Genomic DNA, 20,147 nt, shown 5'->3' with positions numbered 1-20,147 from the left:
TTATATATATTATGATTTCATTATAATCCGAATGTACATAATAATTGGAGTAATTAAATAAGTATACGTTCCCGTTCGAAGGATATAATAAAGGATGTGAGAGCGAAGTGCAACTTATTCTCAGCAAGCGACACGATCCACCATCCGACTCTGGTCCTAACGATGCGCCGATTGGGACATCATACCACTTAACGTATATCGTGTCAACTGATGCTTTTGTCCACGATGCATTAGATCAGATTGGAAACATTAACACCGACAATCTTACCATTGGCAATGAAACTCATGCTGCGAATGCACGTGAAATGAATAATATTGATGTAGCCAAAAGAGATATATCGGTGAAAGATTTGAATGTAACCGAGAACGTCTCGTCTATCAATGCAAGTACTTCGCACGTGGCAACAAGATCGCCGAAATAAACGGAAAGCGATGTCAATGGAACATTATCTGACACAATGCCAGAGGAAGACCAAAGTATTCCAATTTTCTCAACAGCTTCTACGTGTTCAAATGACAATCTGACGTCGTCACTGACGTCGTCATCAACAACACCTCCTGTTCAAACATTACCATCCGAATGTCGCGACGGTGACGTTAGTAAAATCTGCAACAGAACATCACAAATTGGCTTGTTCAGCAACGAAATTTTGCAAAACGTCCCCGACGGGGAAAACGGTACGAAAACAATAGAATTTACTGAGCTCCTGAACGAGATTTTCGAAAAAGCAGAAAAAGGCAACATTTCATTGCAGAGGCAAATGTCGTCAACGGTGGCGACAATCAAGCCACCGCCTTTTCCTTTTCCGGGACATCCCATCAGCGCTTTGACAAACGGCTCTCCGGGGAGCCAGAACAGTTCCGTACCGATCAAAGAGGTTTCATTCCACGTTTCCGAAGAGAACGCGGAAGCGGAAAATGGTCGTTTACGTACTAATGTTTCTCGATTACATTTACCGCTTCTCACGGAAAATCACGTCATCAGTTCACCTGAACTGAGCAATCTGACACGTCTGCTGAAAGCGCTGAAGGACAAACCCCGCGTCAACCAAACAACCATCGAGGTTAGATTTCGCTTGAACTACATGTTTTGGAAATGATTATGTTATGATTTCATAAAACTCATGTTATTGAATAGGAAGCGTCATTTTAAGGTTTTGAAAAGAAGAATACTTGAGAACATGCTCTGTAGAGTAAAGGATCTCATCCGTTAACGATATCTTCTTTCATGTACTAGTTTTCATTTTTCACGTTATTTCCGTATCTCTGAAAGTACATATTTGTTTACGATTTCGTGTTTTATTTTGTCAACATAATGATAATTTAATTAAACCAATTAACAGCTTTTCGGTCAAAATGTATTCTGTGTTCATTTTTATATTAAACGTATATTACTGTAAGTTTCTTTCATCGCCAACAGTGTTACAATGCTGTCAGCGCTTTGATTTAAATTATTTTCCAGGAATTTGCTGTTACTGTTTCCAACACGGTCGCTAGCAGCAGTGCCTTGGCTGAATCAAGTCAACTTAAGGTTGCTTTGTTATACATTCAAAATACAATTTGACAGTTTTTAAAACCACTGTTACAGGGACAAAGTGTTCTGCGTATTTTAATCATGCAATACATGTAAATTAGAGTTTATACAAGAGAGTTTTGACATTTGGGTTTCAGTATATCCAAACCAGTTCATTAAAAATCGTGCATGTTTGAGTAGATAACCTTGTTGCAAATTATCTATACTAATACAAAGAATGTTATAACATAAGTCGAATCCTTTCTGTAAACATTGCAAAACATGTGTTCATCTTGCATACGGAGTGCTGTAGCCTTGAGTGATTGTGCATGTACTTTTGTATTCGAATATCAACCGTTACATATCACGGCGTAAAGTCGTTCGTTAATGCAACAAATGCGCACGTAAGCAGTCACGTGATGGCGGTCAGCCTGTGTACTCAATTAATGGTACGTAGGTTTCAGTTCATGCAATTAATTGTATGTTTGCCCAAGTGCATGCTATTGATTGTACGTAGTTGGTCACATTCAACGTATTTTAGGTTACAATATACTAACCAAATTATATGTGCAATGGTATAAACAAATCATCTTAATATACTATTCTCTATCTCATGACCCACCGTTTTCATTTCTTAAATGAATTCAAAGAAAATGTATACCTATAATAGCATCAACGTTCACAATGTTTTTTCTTTACTAACGTTGAACGTTTTACGTTCAACTACAATATGGATTCAAACTAGTATTTCGTGACGTTAATGGTATGTAGGTTACAGTGTATGCAATTCACCGTATATACGTTACAGTCTACGCAATTAATTGTACGTAGGTCACAGTGTACGCATTTTCTTGTACGAAGGTCAAAGTTTATGTAAGTAATGGTACCCAATTCATAGTGCACGCTATAAATTGCGCCTAGATGCAGTGAATAGTAATTAGGTCTCAGTGCATGCACATAATTTAACATATATCATAGTGTTTGCAATTAATGGTAAACACGTCACCGTGTATGCAATTAATTGTTCGTACGAACCCAGTGTATGCAATGCGAATTCTCGAATGGCGCGTCGGAACTATTTCAAGATTAAGTCCGCAATTTTCCACCGATTCTATCTTGAGAAAAAGTGAATCGTAAGAATTTTGATCTACACAAAATCAAATAATTATTAGTGTTCATTAAATATAATTGAATCATATAATCCTGTACATGTTACCACTAGAAAATCTTATAACAGTGACCCAAACAAAATACACGGACAAATGATTTTTCACAATGCAACATAACAGCGCGAAACTAATTGTTTTGCAGGAAATAGGGCCATAAAGCGTTCTTTGAATACAGCGGGTGCCATCACGTTTGAAATGAAAACGTTTGTATCGAAGGTATGAGAACCTTGCTCGTGAATAGACATGTATGCAACAACAAAAACAACAATAATACTATCAACGAATTAAATAACATTTATTTTCAATCATTTGATTTATATCTCACAACCATATAAGAACATTAATCTCAATAAAGGTTTGTATAAGACTAACTGATATCAATTTAAATAATTACATAATATTTAGGTAGACAAATCCTGTTGACTTTAAAACGTCACATTTACTTTCCCAATTCTTTAGGTTGTTGTTTTGGAGAGATAAAACTTCCAAGAATGCCATGGAAGAAGCCAAGTAAATTCAAAGAAACATTATATCGTATTAAATCAATATTTGACATAAACGACTGTATCCGTATAAAGACTTCATTAGTTAAAAATGTACTGTTTAAACAAGATGACTAATACGTAACTTCTTGTTTCGTGTGTATTGCAGTCAAAAGGTGGTGTTTCTTCAATCTAAAAGTACTTCTATTGTCCTTTTAAGTTATAATAAAATCGCAGCACCGTTTAATGTACACAATTAGAATTTCTTATTGTACTAAATTTGGCATACAATCATCTTAAAATAATTTGACGATTGTTTGAATTGACTTGTTAATTGCATTAATTAAAACGGATAAGATAGTAAGCTACATTTTACTTATCTTCACATAATTTCGTAACTGTTGGTATTAAATCGTTTAAGAGCTGTACAAAAAAGATAAACATCGTACAACCCGCGCATATGTCGATGCAATCGTATAATAGACACGTTATTTATACAGCATAAAGAAGAAGCCGCGAGAGAATGCGTCTTCTGGGATTTCGCCAAGAGGTAAGTTGATGTGGAGGTTAACTTTGATATAATCTGTTGCATGTTTGTTGAGGATATTTTAATTGAAGTTTTCAGAACTTTGCTTTTATATAATAAATGTTACTTTACGTTGCTTTTAATTTCCGTGTAACGTCATTCAAACTAAACTAGACATACTATAGAACACAATACAATACTAGACTAGTGTAGAACACATTACTTGAGAGATTGAATCAAGCCCCATTCAATAGGCTTGTATACTTAAGCATATACCAAAAAGTTATTGTCAAGACCAGACACGGCTAGTTTGGACTTGTCATGTTTTCTTTTTCCTTTTTTTTGGGGGGGGGGGGAATATCTGTACACCATTTTTTAATGGCACAAAATCCGTTCGTTTTTGTACAATTTTCACTATGTTGCTGCCCTCTTTCCATTACACGCAAACACATATTAATTAACACTTTTTTTCAACAAACACTCACAGTGCCTGGTTTAGTGCCGAATGTAAGGTTGTTGATCAGAACGCCTCGCACACCACGTGCACTTGCAATCATCTCACCAACTTTGCCGTGCTGGTGATGTACGTGGAAACCAAGGATGTGAGTTGCTTGCTTATTTCTCCCTTGATCGATTGCATTGCTATAAGCATGCGTGCGCTAGTATCACATACACAATATGAGTATCAGCGTATATAATTATACACAAAACATTGTTTCATGCTGATACTATTTTATCCCTATCATATCATCACCATTACTTAAACAATCGTTATTGTACTGACCGTCATTATTTACAAAATATTCCGAATTGAAAGCATGATAATCACTATCACCTTCACCATCATAAACGGCGTTAATCATTTGCATCATGATATTCATCGTTTTCATAATCGTCACCATCACAATACTATCAATGCTTCAAATACTTTAATCACCGCCGTCATTACATAATGGTCGTAAAGTTGTGTTTCAAATAAGCCCGTGTATTTCAAATAATAATAATAATAACAATAATAATAATGATACTAGTACTAATAATAATAATAGCAATAATAATACATAACTGCACTGTAGATGTCACTTGGTAACCGTCATGCGCTGTTTACTCTGACCACGGTCGGCTGCATCCTCTCTATCGCCTGTCTACTGATGACCCTCATAGCCTACGTGTACTTGAAGTAAGTAATTTCACCCCCGCCAAGACACATTCAAACTTCCTTATGACTATCATAGCGTGCGTGTACTTGAAGTAAGTGATCCCCCCACCAAGACACTTTCAAACTTCCTGATGGCTATCATAGCTTACGTGTACTCGAAGTAAGTGATCCCCCCCCCCAAGTATTCACTTAGACAATGTCAAACTTTGTTATCAGAGAACAGTGGAGTAAATTTATATCTCATTAAACGTCTTATCAAATTACATTTTGTTCATTTATATTTCGTTATACGACCCCAAAATGGTTTAGAGATATCTACGATATTATTTTCTTTCAAGACTAAACAAAAATATGCTTTTCGAGAATCCCGACATTTCAACGTTAAATTATTACTTCACAAAGGAATTCACCCGAGACCACTTTCACTAGATCATGTGTTCAAAATAGGCGTTTTGTAATCATTTCACTGGCATTTCATAAAAACTGCGATTTAGTACAAGAACAGCGTTCCAAAACAGCGTTTCGTCACAAATATGTAATATAATGAAAAATGCACATGTATTGCTCTTATAAATTGATTATGTATTAACTTTCTTGACATGAAACAGATTTGTAAAAAAGCGATCATTAAATGGGCCTGGTTCTATGAAAACTGGGCGTAATGCATATGCGTAAAGTGTTTCACCGGCTAATCAGGGACGATATTTTCGTTAAGAAGAGACTTCCCTTTAACGGAAATGCCATAAAAACGGAAAGTGTCGTACCTGATCAGCCTGTGTGGACTACACATGCTAATCTGGGACCACATTTTACGCACATGCATTAAGACCAGTTTCAAAAGAACGAGGCTCTTATTTTCGGAACAGCATGCTGGGTAACGAGAAGATACTGATACATTTCAACCTCTCCCTGGCGCTCATGATGAGTCAGCTGGTGTTTGTTTCCGCCAGCGACGCACACCGGAACCAGGTAGAAATCTCGCATAAGGAATGTTTTGCCCCATCCATAGGGTATTTCATGAGCATACAAATGTCGCATCTTATACTCACGTATGTAATATTTTATCTAGCTGAATTATCAATCGTTTACTAGACTTCTGCAGTTGATCATCACCGATATGGTCGCTGCCGCGTTACCAGATCGAAAGCCAGTGCACATATAAAATATAGTGTGATATAATGCACGGGATTCGGAGTCGGATTCAAATGAAGAAGGCTTAAACAATACCTATGAGCACTTCATAGTTTAAATTTTATCTTTGTTTATCTGACACCATGTTTGTTCATCGACAAAGATGATGTATTATCCCCCGTTAAACAATGATTTGAAGGTCTGATGCTCGTGAATAATAAATCTACACTGCAGAACGACTAATAGTTGTCGTGTTGCGGATAAACACCAGTAGTAAATCAATTACTTTTTGATCCGAAACAATTTGTATTGCAAAATCGAAATGGGAACTACATTTATGTTTACTGGGAACCGTGGTGTAGTGGTAGAAATTGGATGGTGCCTGGTTCGAATACCGCTAAGACCAGTAGAATATTTCTGAGAAAAACATTACTATCAAACTTGTCCATCTTCACTCAGGAAAACCTATGAAGAAATAAGCCAATGTGCCGTGGTTGCATACTGCGCGGACGAGTTGATGTTAAAAGTCGGCTGAAGATGAACCCAAACTCTAACCTTTTTACTCTCAGGCGGCGTGTAAGGCGGTGGCGGTGGTGCTCCATTTCCTGTTCATGGCCTCGTTTTCCTGGATGCTCGTGGAGGGCATCGCGCTCTACATGTGCTGCACAAAGGTGAGACCGGAAGTATCAAACCGGTATTTGCGGTCAGACTAATTGTTAAACGACGCCAGCTCTCACACCGGTATTGTAGCCCTATTTAAATCGTTTTGACCATTTGCGAGATGCCATCGGTAATAAATTACCTTTTTTGCTTCGAAAAACAAAACGTGCCATTCTTTAAATCATATTTTTGCGCACTTAAATTGTCTTTGGGCTGATACATGTTTTTATTCTACGTTAAAGGCCCCGTCACACTAGGCCACGTTCATGAAGACCGTGCTGCGTCCTGAAAATGTCGTAGGACGTAGCGAGGACGGGGTAAAAAATGTAAAAAAATGCATTTCTCAAGTTTCTGCTACCCTCATACTACGTTTGCGCTAAGTTCTTACTGCGTCTAACACGTTCCCACTATGTTCTTATTACGCGTGTATTCAGGCGGGTACCACGTCTAACACGTTCTTGCTATGCTTTAACTACGCTCGCACTAGGCTGCTACTACGACCGCCAAGATAGCACTGCGTTCTTACAACGCGCCCATCACGTTCTCACCGTGTTCTATGTCTGCACGAAAATTCAATGAAAGAGGAAAGTGGTGTTCCGGATTAGCCTATGCGAATTGCACAGGCTGATCCGAGAGGCATTTTACGAAGGTATCAATATAACAGCTTTTCTCATAGAACGACCCAATTTTATTAACTGCAGTATCACCTATGAATCAACAGAGTTAAGATTTTAACAATTTAGTCGTACATATTAATGCGAAGGGTCGTAGTGAGAACCTGATGGACGTAGCAAGAACGTAGTGACAATCTAGAGACAACGTGATGCGAACGTCACACACTCGTCCACGTCTGCACTACGCGTGTATTGCGCCAATGAGGTTCTTACTTGGTTTAAGCTACGTCATTACTACGACCTTACCAAGTTCTTACCACGTCCTCATTTGACCACGTCCGCGCCACGTAAATTTTGAACATTCTCAAAGTTCACCCACGTCCTTCACGTCCATGAAGACCGTACCACGCGAAAAGCCGTGTCTACTGCGTCGTCGCTACATTGTACACGTTCGCACTGCGTCCTGGCATATTTTTGAGGACGTAGTGGGAACATGGCCTAGTGTGACGGGGGTATTATGCTTTTTTGAGAATTTAAACAAAATGACTTCTAACACGTTGCAAATATTAAAAAACATTCAAATTTGAAGTTTGTTTAAAACGTAAACACATATTTTCCATAAATGAAGGGGATATTTAACCATCGGGACATGCGCGTCAAGTACATCCTGCTGGGATGGGGACTTCCGCTTCTGATTGTGATCATCTCGGTTGCCGCCCGTACTCCGGAATACGGGAACGGACCCCAATATAGGTGCGTTAAAACACGATTGTACGGTAAAACACGAGTCTACGGTAAAACACGAGTCTACGGTAGTACACGAGTCTACGATAAAACACGAGTCCACGGTGAAACACGACTCTACCGTAAAACACGAGTCTACTGTAGTACACCAGTTTACGGTAAACCATGTGCATACACGTGAATTACTCAATATAAACGGTTTTGTAATTTGTAATTTGACAAAACATAGGTACCTTGTATTAAACCCGCAAACATGGGTACCCAACATTGGACGCCATATATCGGCAATTTATTATTGTATTTGTGCCTTGCTTTGAGAAAACGCAGTTTAATGCATGTGCGTAAAGTGTCGTTCCAGTTTAGCTTTTGCAGTCTGCACAGGCTATCCAGGAACGACCCTTTCCGCCTAGATTGGATTTTTAATTAGAAGGGACTTTCTTTATACGAACAATTTAATACATCGGAAAGTGTCGTCCCTGATAAGCCTGTGCGTACTGCACATGCTTTTTCAGGGTGACACACTTCGCACATGTTTAAGTTCCTTTTTTCAAAGAGTGAGTCCCTTTTGTTTATCAGCTGCTGGTTGTCCGTGAAAGAGGGTCTCATCTGGGCCTTCATTGGGCCAATGCTGGTCGTCGTGCTGGTAGGTGACTTCCGTTACTCAACTGCCGAAGGGAGGGGGGCTTTTCAGAAAGTTCATATGATGAATAACATTATGGGGACTCTCTAGAACATGCTTCTTCTGTTTGAAGTCCTCTTCTATACATGAGCTTAAATGTAAAAACCAAGCATATAAACGTGAAGTATCCATTTTAATATGACATAAAGACTACAGCGTTTTAGGAATACACTCTCGTTTTATCAAACAGGTTTTGGGAATACGGCCCTGGTACATAACCTCAACGATAAATTTAACAATTTAAGTAACGAATTAATATCATTAAGTTTCTGACATTTTGTCTTCAAGTTACATTATATATCAATAACCAGACTACAATAAAGTGACAAAAACGAAGAAACGTGGACTCTGATATATTTAGTGCTGTATATACTAAGTAAACCCCCCTTTTTACTTTGTCAAAGGATTCGGATATATTACTACACGGCAAAAAACATTTTCTGCGCATGCACGGACTGCATTGAAATTAATATGATTGGGGCCAATTTATTCCCCATCATGCGTTACAAAAAAATATTATGTCCGTTTGTTTCCGCGTAAAACTTGGGCACACATTCATAACAATAATTCGTTTTTAGGACAATGCTGTAATTTTTAGAATAGAATATTCTTGATTTTAATGATTTTAGCTTTAAATACTACTTTAAAGCTATTTTGTAGTATATCTAGGAGCTTTGCGAACTCTTGGTCTGCATTGATGGTTGTTTCTGTTTAGTTGAACATCTTACACGTTTAAGAATAAGTAAAATTATTAGTTTAACACGTCATTTGTGATCAATATGTACCTGACGTTATGGGTATGCGGAGTATAAAACTAGTGAAAATAATATATCGTAACTGAATCGCAGTATATAAATGTATATGTTTGTTATTTTCAAAAATTATATCGAATATATTTTTCAACGTGTTAAATAAGATATGTTGCAGATGAACATGTTCGTTCTGGGACTGGTGGTGAAGGTTTTTCTGACATTGAAGACCATCTCAGAAAAGACGGAGTTAGCCAAATTAGGGTACTAACCAAACGTGGCAAGAAATCTGCTTTCAGTGAAGTTAGTGTGTTCGCTGGGGATAACTGTTTTTGCTCTATAACTGGTGATTTTTTTTAAATATCTATGTTTTAGGATCACTGTTCATGAACTCAACATAATATTCCTCAGCGACATTCTGAGCGCTAACCGCCTGCCGATCGAGAAACAATTACACTGCGTTATATTGTATAAATGTACAGTTAATCACCACGGAAATAGGCATTTTCTTTGTTTCCTGAGCGTGTTATATGTTTACACTTCGCAATATTTGCGTCATTAACGCGTGAAAATCAAACGCTGCAAAGTAAAACATTCTAAACGCACATACAATATAGATATTATTATTAATATTATTATTATTGTTATAATAATAATAATGATGATAATAATAATAATAATAATAATAAAAATAATAATAATAATAATGATAATTATTATTATTATTATTATTATTATTATTATTATTATTGTTATTATTATTAACCTTATCATGATCATTATCATCATTCCGAATACCCCCAAGGGAAGCCTCCGCGCGATGCTAACGCTGCTCCCCCTGTTGGGCCTCACGTGGATCCTTGGTCTGCTGGTCCCTATTAATGTCGTGTTCCACTACCTCTTCGTGATCGCCAACACAGTGCAGGGGATGTGCATATTCTTTCTCCACTGCATCTGCAATGACGAGGTATTGTTTTTAAGGGCTGGGTCATAGAATATCGTTATTTTTAAAGGTAATCATATATACGGTATTAACTTAGACACAATAATATTGAAACTAGTTTTGTGATATAATTACAATAGCAAGAAAAACAAAACAAAATGAAAACAAGCTATTGCTTCTCCCTGGAATCAGCGACCTATACGTTTCGAACTAGGGACAACTGTACGCATACTCAACCTCGCTACCATTTGATCATTCAATCTAATAATGTTGGCAGCGTATTTTAATCTCTATGTAAGAAATCGACGTATTTTCAAATTGTAAGATGGCAATCATTACTAACACTTTATTATTTCAGCGATTCAGAATGATAATCATCCATAAACAAACCATTATTTTTTGTGTAACCACTAGTGTTATTTAATATGGTTCGTACTTACCCTGGGGTCGCCACCTTGGAATGGTCTTTTGAAATGTACAGATGATTTTTTTCTGCGGCAAAACGCGATATATTATCCCCGAATCGGACATAATTACGCGTTTCATGCGCAAGGGTGTTACAGTACTTTCTATTGACTGTTATATAACCCATCAATTAATGTGTTTATGAGTATATTTCCATAGCTATTAGCAGAAATATGAACGTTAAATGTTTTTAACCAGTCCGCGAGTTATCGGATTGTTTTATGATGTGAACTTTGATCCCCTGAAAGCTAGACAATACATGTTTGTATCAGAAAAGGAAATAACTGTTTATACATAGTAATAATTACTAAACATACCGGTCAGGCGCCGTTTTATTTTTTTCAGTTGTGTCATATACATAATGTATTAAATACCCGAGGGAGAGGTATTTTTCTAACCGTTCTCATGTCGTATTTCCTTACTAGAATATGAGGCAATTACTTTTTTCAATAGCGACTGCGTCATTTATGCCGTTTAGTATTTGCTCAAGGTTTATGCTCGATTCTTACAAATGGTGGTGTGGTAAAAAATGTTTATAACATACAGGGGACATTACTATGTTAAAACATTGATTGATTTCGCACAATTTTTCACTTGCCAAACGTACAAAAGATAAGAAATGCGTTATAAAACCACATAACCAATTATTTATTCCTGGTTAGAGAAATGCACCGTTTTTAATTCATTAAAATTTGTTAACTATGTGCACGTATATGTGCATGTATATTGTAAAGATTATTAAAATAATTAAAACCTAAAAAACCCACATCGTTTAAATAGCATATTTTGATCTCGCAGATCCGGAAGAAGTTCCGTGAAAAGCGGCGCCGATGGTCGACGACCAGGACCTTATCTGAAGTTGATATGGCGTTTCCCGGTCGGCGGAAGTTAGGGGTAACGCATGATGATTGGTTGCCTGTCTTCGCGTTCTCGACTGAATTCAAAATTGAGTCGATTTAATTCAAATACAAATTTAAAATTGATTTGTTCCTTACTTTCGGGACTTATTATCTGTGAAATAAGTATGATGATTTATTAATAGTTTTGATGTTATTTACTTTGTTCATTGTTGAGATGCTCGATGTGCTTTTGTCCTGCAATTTCTTTAAAATACACCAATAAAAATCAAAATAAATTCTATATGCTTATAACACCATGCCGTCAAATTCTTGGATACTCTGTTATATCAACATGTGTTGCTTTGTTCGTCATACACAAATATCGACTATTTATTTATTTTTGCAATGAATTTCGTGCATTAAATAAGTTGTGATATGTTGAGAGTAATGTTAGAATGTCAGTTTATAATATATGTTTTGTATTGTTTGTAGAGTATCGATACGGCGAAATTTTCAGCTGTGGGAAATGTTATGCAAAACACGGCGGATTGCATAGTCTCCAAACGTAAGTATGATAATAACAACTACTTTTAGTTAGATCGAGTTTTTCAATTTGGATTAGTTTTCTTTCTCGTATTTAAGACACGTTAGACTTACTGATTGCTGTTTACGTAACAGGTTGCCACACGTCTATCTATTGATAGTATTTACATACATTTCTGACATCAACATTTAAACGTAATCTGTATACCCCTCAACGAAGTAAATGATGTTAGCTGGAATTACAAGGACTTTTTTGGCCTGGCAGTCCGCAGATAAAATGTCTGAAGGTGTTCTGCCCCACCATTCAGCATACAGCTTTCAAACTTGCAGGCTGTGTTTCTTAAGACATTTATTTTTGCATGTCGGGTGTGCTATCATCTTACGTTTAAAAAAATGCAAATGTTATGCCCTCTTTGCAAATAAACATTATATGACCTCATTATCAATATGATATTCCTTTAGTTTAAAAACTCCTCTAAAACAAAATTGTTTACGAGTTTTAAATTTGGTATGTAACATCGTTTAGCAGTTCTATACAAAGCTATGACCATTGTGTAAACTGTGGCTATGCCCTGAAGGTCGCAAGGTTTTAGCACAATAACTTCAATTAACCTTTGTCTTAGCAAACACAAGGCAAACGGTTTTAATATATTGGATGAAACATAGTATATTAGCAATCTATACAATTTTTTTATGTCATACTTCAAAGTTTAAAACTGGACACACTCGTGGGTTCCAATTATATATATACAGATTAAGATATCAACATAACTTTTCTTCCGGATCAGCAGTCTACTAATCAGTAAACAATATTGTAAACTGATCCTAGACATATTGTTTACAAGTAGGGAATGATGTGTGTGTGTGGGGGGGGGGGGGGGGCGTGTAACTTGTGTGATAGCTCTTCTTTATAATGTCTGTTTTAGTTCCTCAAGTCGTCTGGTCATAAAGCAGGAACCGTGATGCCCCCTACCGGCACATGCAGTAGCACGTGACGTTCGTGATTACTAGCCGTTGAAGACCACGGGGCTTCTCGAGCTACAGCCACGATATTCTGTGGGATTTCTTGCTATATTCATAAACACTATTTGAAGTCAATGTCGTTCATTGCGAATTGCATTGTTTCTTGTCTTTTTTTAACGTGAGATCTTTGTGAAATATTTAGTGGTTAGAGACAGATTATATCTGTTTAGAACTTCTTAAATTACACAGAAAACAAAAACAAATCGACATGGTCTTTTTCATTTAAACTCAAATATATGTACATACCTTTGCGTATAAATCGATGGCGTAACAACAGCAACTGACAGACAAAACGGACAGGACCGTTCAACAAACAAGTGTTAAAATGAGTGGTCACCTATATAGCTTTTACACAACCAAGTGTTGGATTGTACTTTTGTGTTTTTGCTTTTTCCACCGACACACATTATAACGTCGAAGACATATCACAAAAAACGCGAATGAGTGAAAATAAATCACCAACGAAGGAAAAAGATTTTAGGCAAAGTACTGGTGCAATTAGCAAATGCGATAATATAATCTCAGAATAAGGATCTTAATTTGCTTAATGGCTGAATTTAGACGGGAGAGAGAACCTTGATCATCAGCCAAACTTGTATAAGAAATAGCCATAAGAATTACAAAAGCAGCATCCTATGAAACGCAAATTTTCTCGTCCTCGCTTTCAGTTGTTCGCAAAAACAACTAAAATGTATAGTGGTGTTTTGAAAATTGTTGTGCAAGGTACTACCATTCACCAAATCACACTCAACCCGCATCCGTGCCGAGAAAGAGTTTGTGGCGAGGTAGATTATACTTTCAATAACTTTTTTTTAATGAAAAAAGTCTACTGCGTGTAACGTTTATATCGCGTTACACAGCTCTCCTTAAAGGCCACAGGGGCGGATCAGCCAATAAATGCATTCGCGAAGACACACAGGGACAAGTAAATAAACTCTTAAGGGACCTGTAAATAAACTCATAGACAATCCCAGAAATCGATACCTCCCGGATTACCCGCCCCTGAATACAATCGTGCGCCTCCAAAACGGTACTGAAGAAATAAACATGGACCTATTTATGTGTGTATAGGTCCCTACGCAAAACAAGGAAGCGAAACGGGTTTATCAAATATATTTGAGGATTTAAAGAGTTTCTGTTATCGATCTGACAACCAGATAATAGTTCGTGTTTTTTAATTAATATAAATTACGTAATTAGTAGAAATAAGGTTCATCTGCATTCGTTTAAGAGTAATAACACACAGCATGGACATGGACCTATTTGTGTAGGTCCCTGGCATGAATAAGGTGATATCTTATCTAAATTTCGGTATCAACACATGTGCAGACATGTGGTGTCACGGGCAAACCCATAAATGCTTTTAATCCACACTTGGAACATCGCCTCCCATTGAGCGAATTCGTTCGCGCATTTATCGCTGATGTTTTTTTAAAGAGATGTATGTTGCTGTCATTAATAATCCGTAATTAAAGAAAAATAAATCACTTATTTTGTGCGTGTTTTTATTTTTTAAGCGTAAATTTAGACCGTTTTACGAACATTTAATAAAGACATACGTTTAGGAAATCTAGAGAACACAATTGGAACTATTTAAGTTTATTTAAGGCTCATTATTTTTCATGTTGAACATTTCAATCGTGAATTAAGATGTTATTAAGAAAATTTAATAATATTTCAGGCAACATGTAAAACGTTATTTAAATAATAATAATAGAAAGTTGTAGACAAAAGCTGATATGTCCTTTTCAAAAAAAAAGTATGACATATCCTGACATCTTACACAGTTTTGCAAGCGAATAACTCCGATACTTGTTCATTTAAATCACAAAATTCATTTCCGGCTAGTTATTTTTGTATAAGCTTGAGAGCGATTTTTTAATAAAAGATTGCTAAAAACCACTTTAGTTTTAGACTAAACTATATATATTATTTTAATTTAAAAAAAATCTCTACCTGAAAATCTTACAGAGTTTTGATAACAAAGATTTACGAAACAATTTTAGAATCACAAACTTCATTTCGGCTATAGATTTGTATATTACCTGTAAAATGACACTTACAAGGGAAATATTTATAGCGAAATGGTAACTGTTTAGACAAACAAAGAGATGTATTATTCAATTAAAGAAGTCGTCCTAAGTCTTTAATCTTACAACGTTTCTTAATGAATATCTCCGGAAAGTATAGAAAGTACGACATTTAATAAGAAATAATATAGGATTTAACAAAGGCAGATATCAATTTAATTGTCTACATCGATCTTAAATCTATCTAATTAGTATCAAAGATCTATCCAAAAAATATGGTCTGAATGGATGTTTCCAATCTTTATATATTGATAGATCTTTGTTAATATCTCCTGCCCTATGTACGCTAAAATCACAACGTTTACTTCACACTTTAGATATTTCTATACCTTTATAATTATGCTTGAATAATTTTATTCCATAAAGAAGTAATTAAATTTTATACAAAGGCATTATGCTGAAAGGTATGCTTAAAAATGCCAACTCGGCCTTAAACATTACGTGTTGTCACTGAATATTGTTTCAAAAACACATATTTTATGAATCTATCGTGTATATTTTTAATTTAAATTATATTGATTTACGATGTGATACATATCGACACTTGGTTTCATGTTTCACTTGTTTTCAATCCTAATGTGCGAAGTCTTAAAGTACTGTTTATTGGAATAAAGCGGGTGTACACTATGATAACGTTGTAATCTGTCAAATTCTTCAGTACCGTTTTCAATCGCGGGTTACGTAATAGCCAATATGGCGGCGCCCATATTATCGATTCTGGGATTGTCTATACACACACGGTGAGAAACACAATGCGCGCAGCACAGCAGCTGAAGCTATTAATCAGCAACCTTAATAACAGTCGATTACTTACCATATCAACGGGAGAGAAACAGAAAAACCCAATGCCACTTTACTAAGTTATCAATAAAACCATTATTTCATTGTGTACGGCAAGCACATATTAGATGAAACATGTTTTGTTTTAATATACATACACATTCATTTTATTACTGTTTAATAATGATAAGTAATACGCTGTTAATTGAGAAAAATCATGACAATCGGAAATCATAAATCCATATTCAATTAAGTCAACATAAAACAACAACAAGGTTTGTTTTGATCATTGTCGATATTATTGTGTTTGATATATGTTTAAATGATACTTAGATTACTATCAAAACCAGTTGTTCGCATTGATGGCAAACTTCGTCCGGGGAAGACGTACTGGACTATCGATAAACGTTAATAGCACAGTATTAAATTTAAGACGAGGAAACCCAAACTATCGAGATAGAATGTAGGTAAAATTGCCAGAGGTAAAAATGCCATAGGTAAAAATGCCAGAGGTAAAAATGCAAGAGGTAAAAATGCCAGATGTAAAGTGGTAAAAATGCCATAGGTAAAAATGCCATAGGTAAAAATGCCAGATGTTAAAAAAGTAAAATAGAGTTTTGAGCAATATTTTCAAGGATATTGAGTATTGTAAGGAAACATTTCTTATTGAACATGATATTTTTATTTTAATTGTCTCACTAATAAATTTAGACTATAATTTTGTTATTGTGCTTTATTCGTTCTGTTTATTGGTTAGGATTTTTTGTTTCTTTGATGTATCGGTCATTAAATAACACTTGTTAAATTCCTTTTAAAAGCTATTTTTATTGATGTAATGGAATCTTTTGATTTTTGAGGTCAATTAATTATTAAAGCAATGTGTGACAAACAAGCAGGGTTTTGATGGTGATTATGTTTACATTAATTATTAAATGAGGCATGTATTGATAGGTATAGCTAATTAAAGCATTTTAACTTAAAGCCGATAATATATTGATTTATTACAGAGTAAATTCCCCTCCCCCCACAACTGAAAGTTTGTACATAATATTTATCTGCACTTTTTTTCTTAATCAATTACGGATTTTAAACATTCACTTAACCCCTACAATACTCAATATCCTTAAGAATATTGCTCAAAACTCTATTTTATAATTTCATGATAAGGCGGAAGTCGTTTCATTTTCTAACCGAACATGTTTGTCATACTCGGTCAGTCGGAATTGAAATCTTTCTTGAAAGATTGAATAGGCTAACGAAATTTGCCTGTTTGCTATAAATAACACAGTTTGACTTCAATTTTCTATCGGAAATTATTGTGCTTAGATATTCCAATTATAAGAAACAAAGAGAGACCCGCGTCATGCGAAAATGGATCTTATGTCATATACGGCGAGCGTAACTTTAGCCCAGCATTCGCATCTCGCAGTCTAGCCAGGAGATACCTAATAAGACCATGAAAAATTGCTTGTTTTATAGCGGACAACAATTGCACTGACTGGGCTTGAGCTGCGCAAGTCGAAACGAGATATGTCCCATTTTCGCATGACGCGGTCCTGAAATTGTGATTTGAATGTATCGAAAGAAAACTACGTGTAAATCAAATACTAAAATACCATAAATTTATAAATGGTGAAAAAATAAACTCATAATAAGCCATTTCAGGAACACATGATGTGATCTCCCGTTATATAATTTTATTTATAAACATTAACGTGTGGTTTGAATAAACGTGTACTTAATGAAACTCATTTCATGCGGTGAATATGCAAATAGCGAGTGATAAAAACAACAATTAAAACTTTTTTTTAATTTAATAATTTTAAAGTGTATTTTTCTAACTAATTTCAAAGTCAGGATTGATATATTAGCGTTTCCGAACGCCAAAATCGCCAATGACGATTAAATCGTCCAGAAGGCGATTAAAGTTGAAAATGTCAATAACGGCGATTATTAAACGAATCAAGGTTTCCCTATAATTATACCAGTGTTCCCTAATGTAAAAGAGTACTCGATACCTACTTCTACGCGTCATCGCAATAAACCTCCCATGGAGTAATATATATAATCCACTGATAGGAGATTACAGAACGTGCGTTTTGAACAGTCAGTCAATCCTCATTACACAATCATGTTTGCTGAAACAGATACGTCACTAGAAATTCTCAGATAACTTTGCAGTCACCAAAATGTGTTTAACCGTCCAATCGGTTTCGAGAATGCTTATGAGGTCGGGTTAACTGGCGACTATTTTTGTATCGACGTCGGTCAATGAAGAAAGCGTTAACCGCAGTTATATTAAAGTAATTACAGCTTTACCATTTAACGTAATATAAAACGGTAATGAATACAGTACATTGAAGACAATGTCGGGCATCATCATCACATCTTTGAACAGTAAATTAATTCTAACACAACGGTTATTAATGCCCTTACAATATTCTGAACTACAAGATATATGCAGCAACATAACGGCCGGGGCCACCCCGAGACAAAATCAAATTGTGTGCCTTCTATATCCGACTGTGTGCTTGGTACTCTTCTTCCCTACTGAAATTGAATATATTAGTATAGATTGGAACACTCAATGGTGACGTGTGCGATTTCCGACGGGAACGTGTTCAAAATCATGTGCCCAAAGGTAACGACGTAAACAGATGTATGCAACAGACGTATATGGACGTCAGCCCGTCATTAACACGATATTATACAAGAATCAATGGGCCGCATGCTTACCCAAGACATGACTAATCAGCAAAACGAGCAATGAGTCATTACTTGGTGCATTCTTTTCGTCTAGTCTTACGTTAACACGTGTCTATTTGCACATCCATCTAGGTAGAGACGATATTGCACTTGCTGCAAAACAAACATAAATTAAAACTATCCTTAGTTATATATTTTAGGCACTATGTGACACATATATTGCTTGTGTGGGTCTTATACCTTCGCAGCAAAAACAATCCGTTAATAATGTCTCGTACACAAATACATAAGCAACCTCTACACTAAGAACTCATGTATTTGCTGAAAACAATATTTGAACGTTATACCTTTCTACGTTATACGTGATATTTTGAATCAATACATGAATTATTTTATACTCAAATATATACTCCTTTTCATTGCTCCCAAATTGATAAAGCCCTGCATGACGTTAACAGAAATATTACAACGGATATAATTCAGATTTTGAAAGCAAGCTTGTACCTCTTTGAGTATTTTGCGTCTAGTTTGTTATGTGATAAACAAAGCCATTCGCTTCCATAAGTGTTGCCTAGCTTAGTTAGTACAGTGCTGGACTACACGTTCGATTATTCGATCAATGGCCCAACCAAATGACCTGTGTCATATTGTGTAATATTGGTAATGGAATCATTTTTATAGCCAATACCTCTGCTTTTAATATGGGATTCGTCATTTACAGGTACGAAAACGAATTGTTAGTTTATTGAATGTTCGCGATGTGACCGAAATAAAAAACGGCGAAAAACAAAACAAAAAAACTTTATAAGTGCCTTCGCAAGACAAAACATTATTTTCTGAACACGTCTTTACAACTTTTTGGTCTAACAACATTTGATATTAGTTATTCTGTTTTATGATGTTGTCAGCATGATAACTATTCTTTAAGGCACTAAGGCACTAACATTATATTATTGGAATAATTATAATGACGCATTTAAAGGGGCCTTTTCATGTTTTGGTAAATTGACACAATTGAAAAAAGTTGTTTCAGATTCGCAAATTTTCGTTTTAGTTATGATATTTGTGAGGAAACAGTATTACTGAACATTTACCATAGTCCAATATAGCCAATATATGTATCTTTTGACGATTTGAAAACCTAAAAGTTATAAAGCGTTGCAATGCGAAACGATTGAATAATTTGGAGAGTTCTGTTGTTGTCGTTTAAATTTACGAAACTACGAAGATTGCTTATATAAGGTATAAAATAGTTATTCTGTGTATACTCGGCGGAATAGCCGAGAGGGCCAATGTGTTTTTACTTCAGACTAACTCCAGGACTCTGGGGGT

General features: G+C 35.7%; 1 protein-coding gene across 1 annotated transcript; it reads left to right on the top strand.

The window, feature by feature from the left end:
• Positions 1–379: 379 nt before the first annotated feature.
• On the top strand, positions 380–13,442 carry LOC127835991 (adhesion G-protein coupled receptor D1-like). The gene is made up of 15 exons (XM_052362407.1): positions 380–1,064; positions 1,463–1,531; positions 2,825–2,898; positions 3,665–3,714; positions 4,178–4,292; positions 4,767–4,870; positions 5,716–5,818; positions 6,550–6,651; positions 7,883–8,156; positions 8,520–8,715; positions 9,594–9,690; positions 10,232–10,393; positions 11,633–11,728; positions 12,166–12,238; positions 13,143–13,442. Exons 3-15 carry the CDS (start codon positions 2,878–2,880, stop codon positions 13,163–13,165), a joined length of 1,416 nt encoding a protein of 471 aa, XP_052218367.1. The 5' UTR covers positions 380–1,064; positions 1,463–1,531; positions 2,825–2,877; the 3' UTR covers positions 13,166–13,442.
• Positions 13,443–20,147: the final 6,705 nt, after the last annotated feature.

Source organism: Dreissena polymorpha, chromosome 6, assembly GCF_020536995.1.
Source record: "Dreissena polymorpha isolate Duluth1 chromosome 6, UMN_Dpol_1.0, whole genome shotgun sequence".
Classification (NCBI taxonomy): Eukaryota; Metazoa; Mollusca; class Bivalvia; order Myida; family Dreissenidae; genus Dreissena; species Dreissena polymorpha.
The sequence above is the reverse complement of the archived record's forward strand: the minus strand, read 5'-3'. Positions and strand labels throughout refer to the sequence as shown.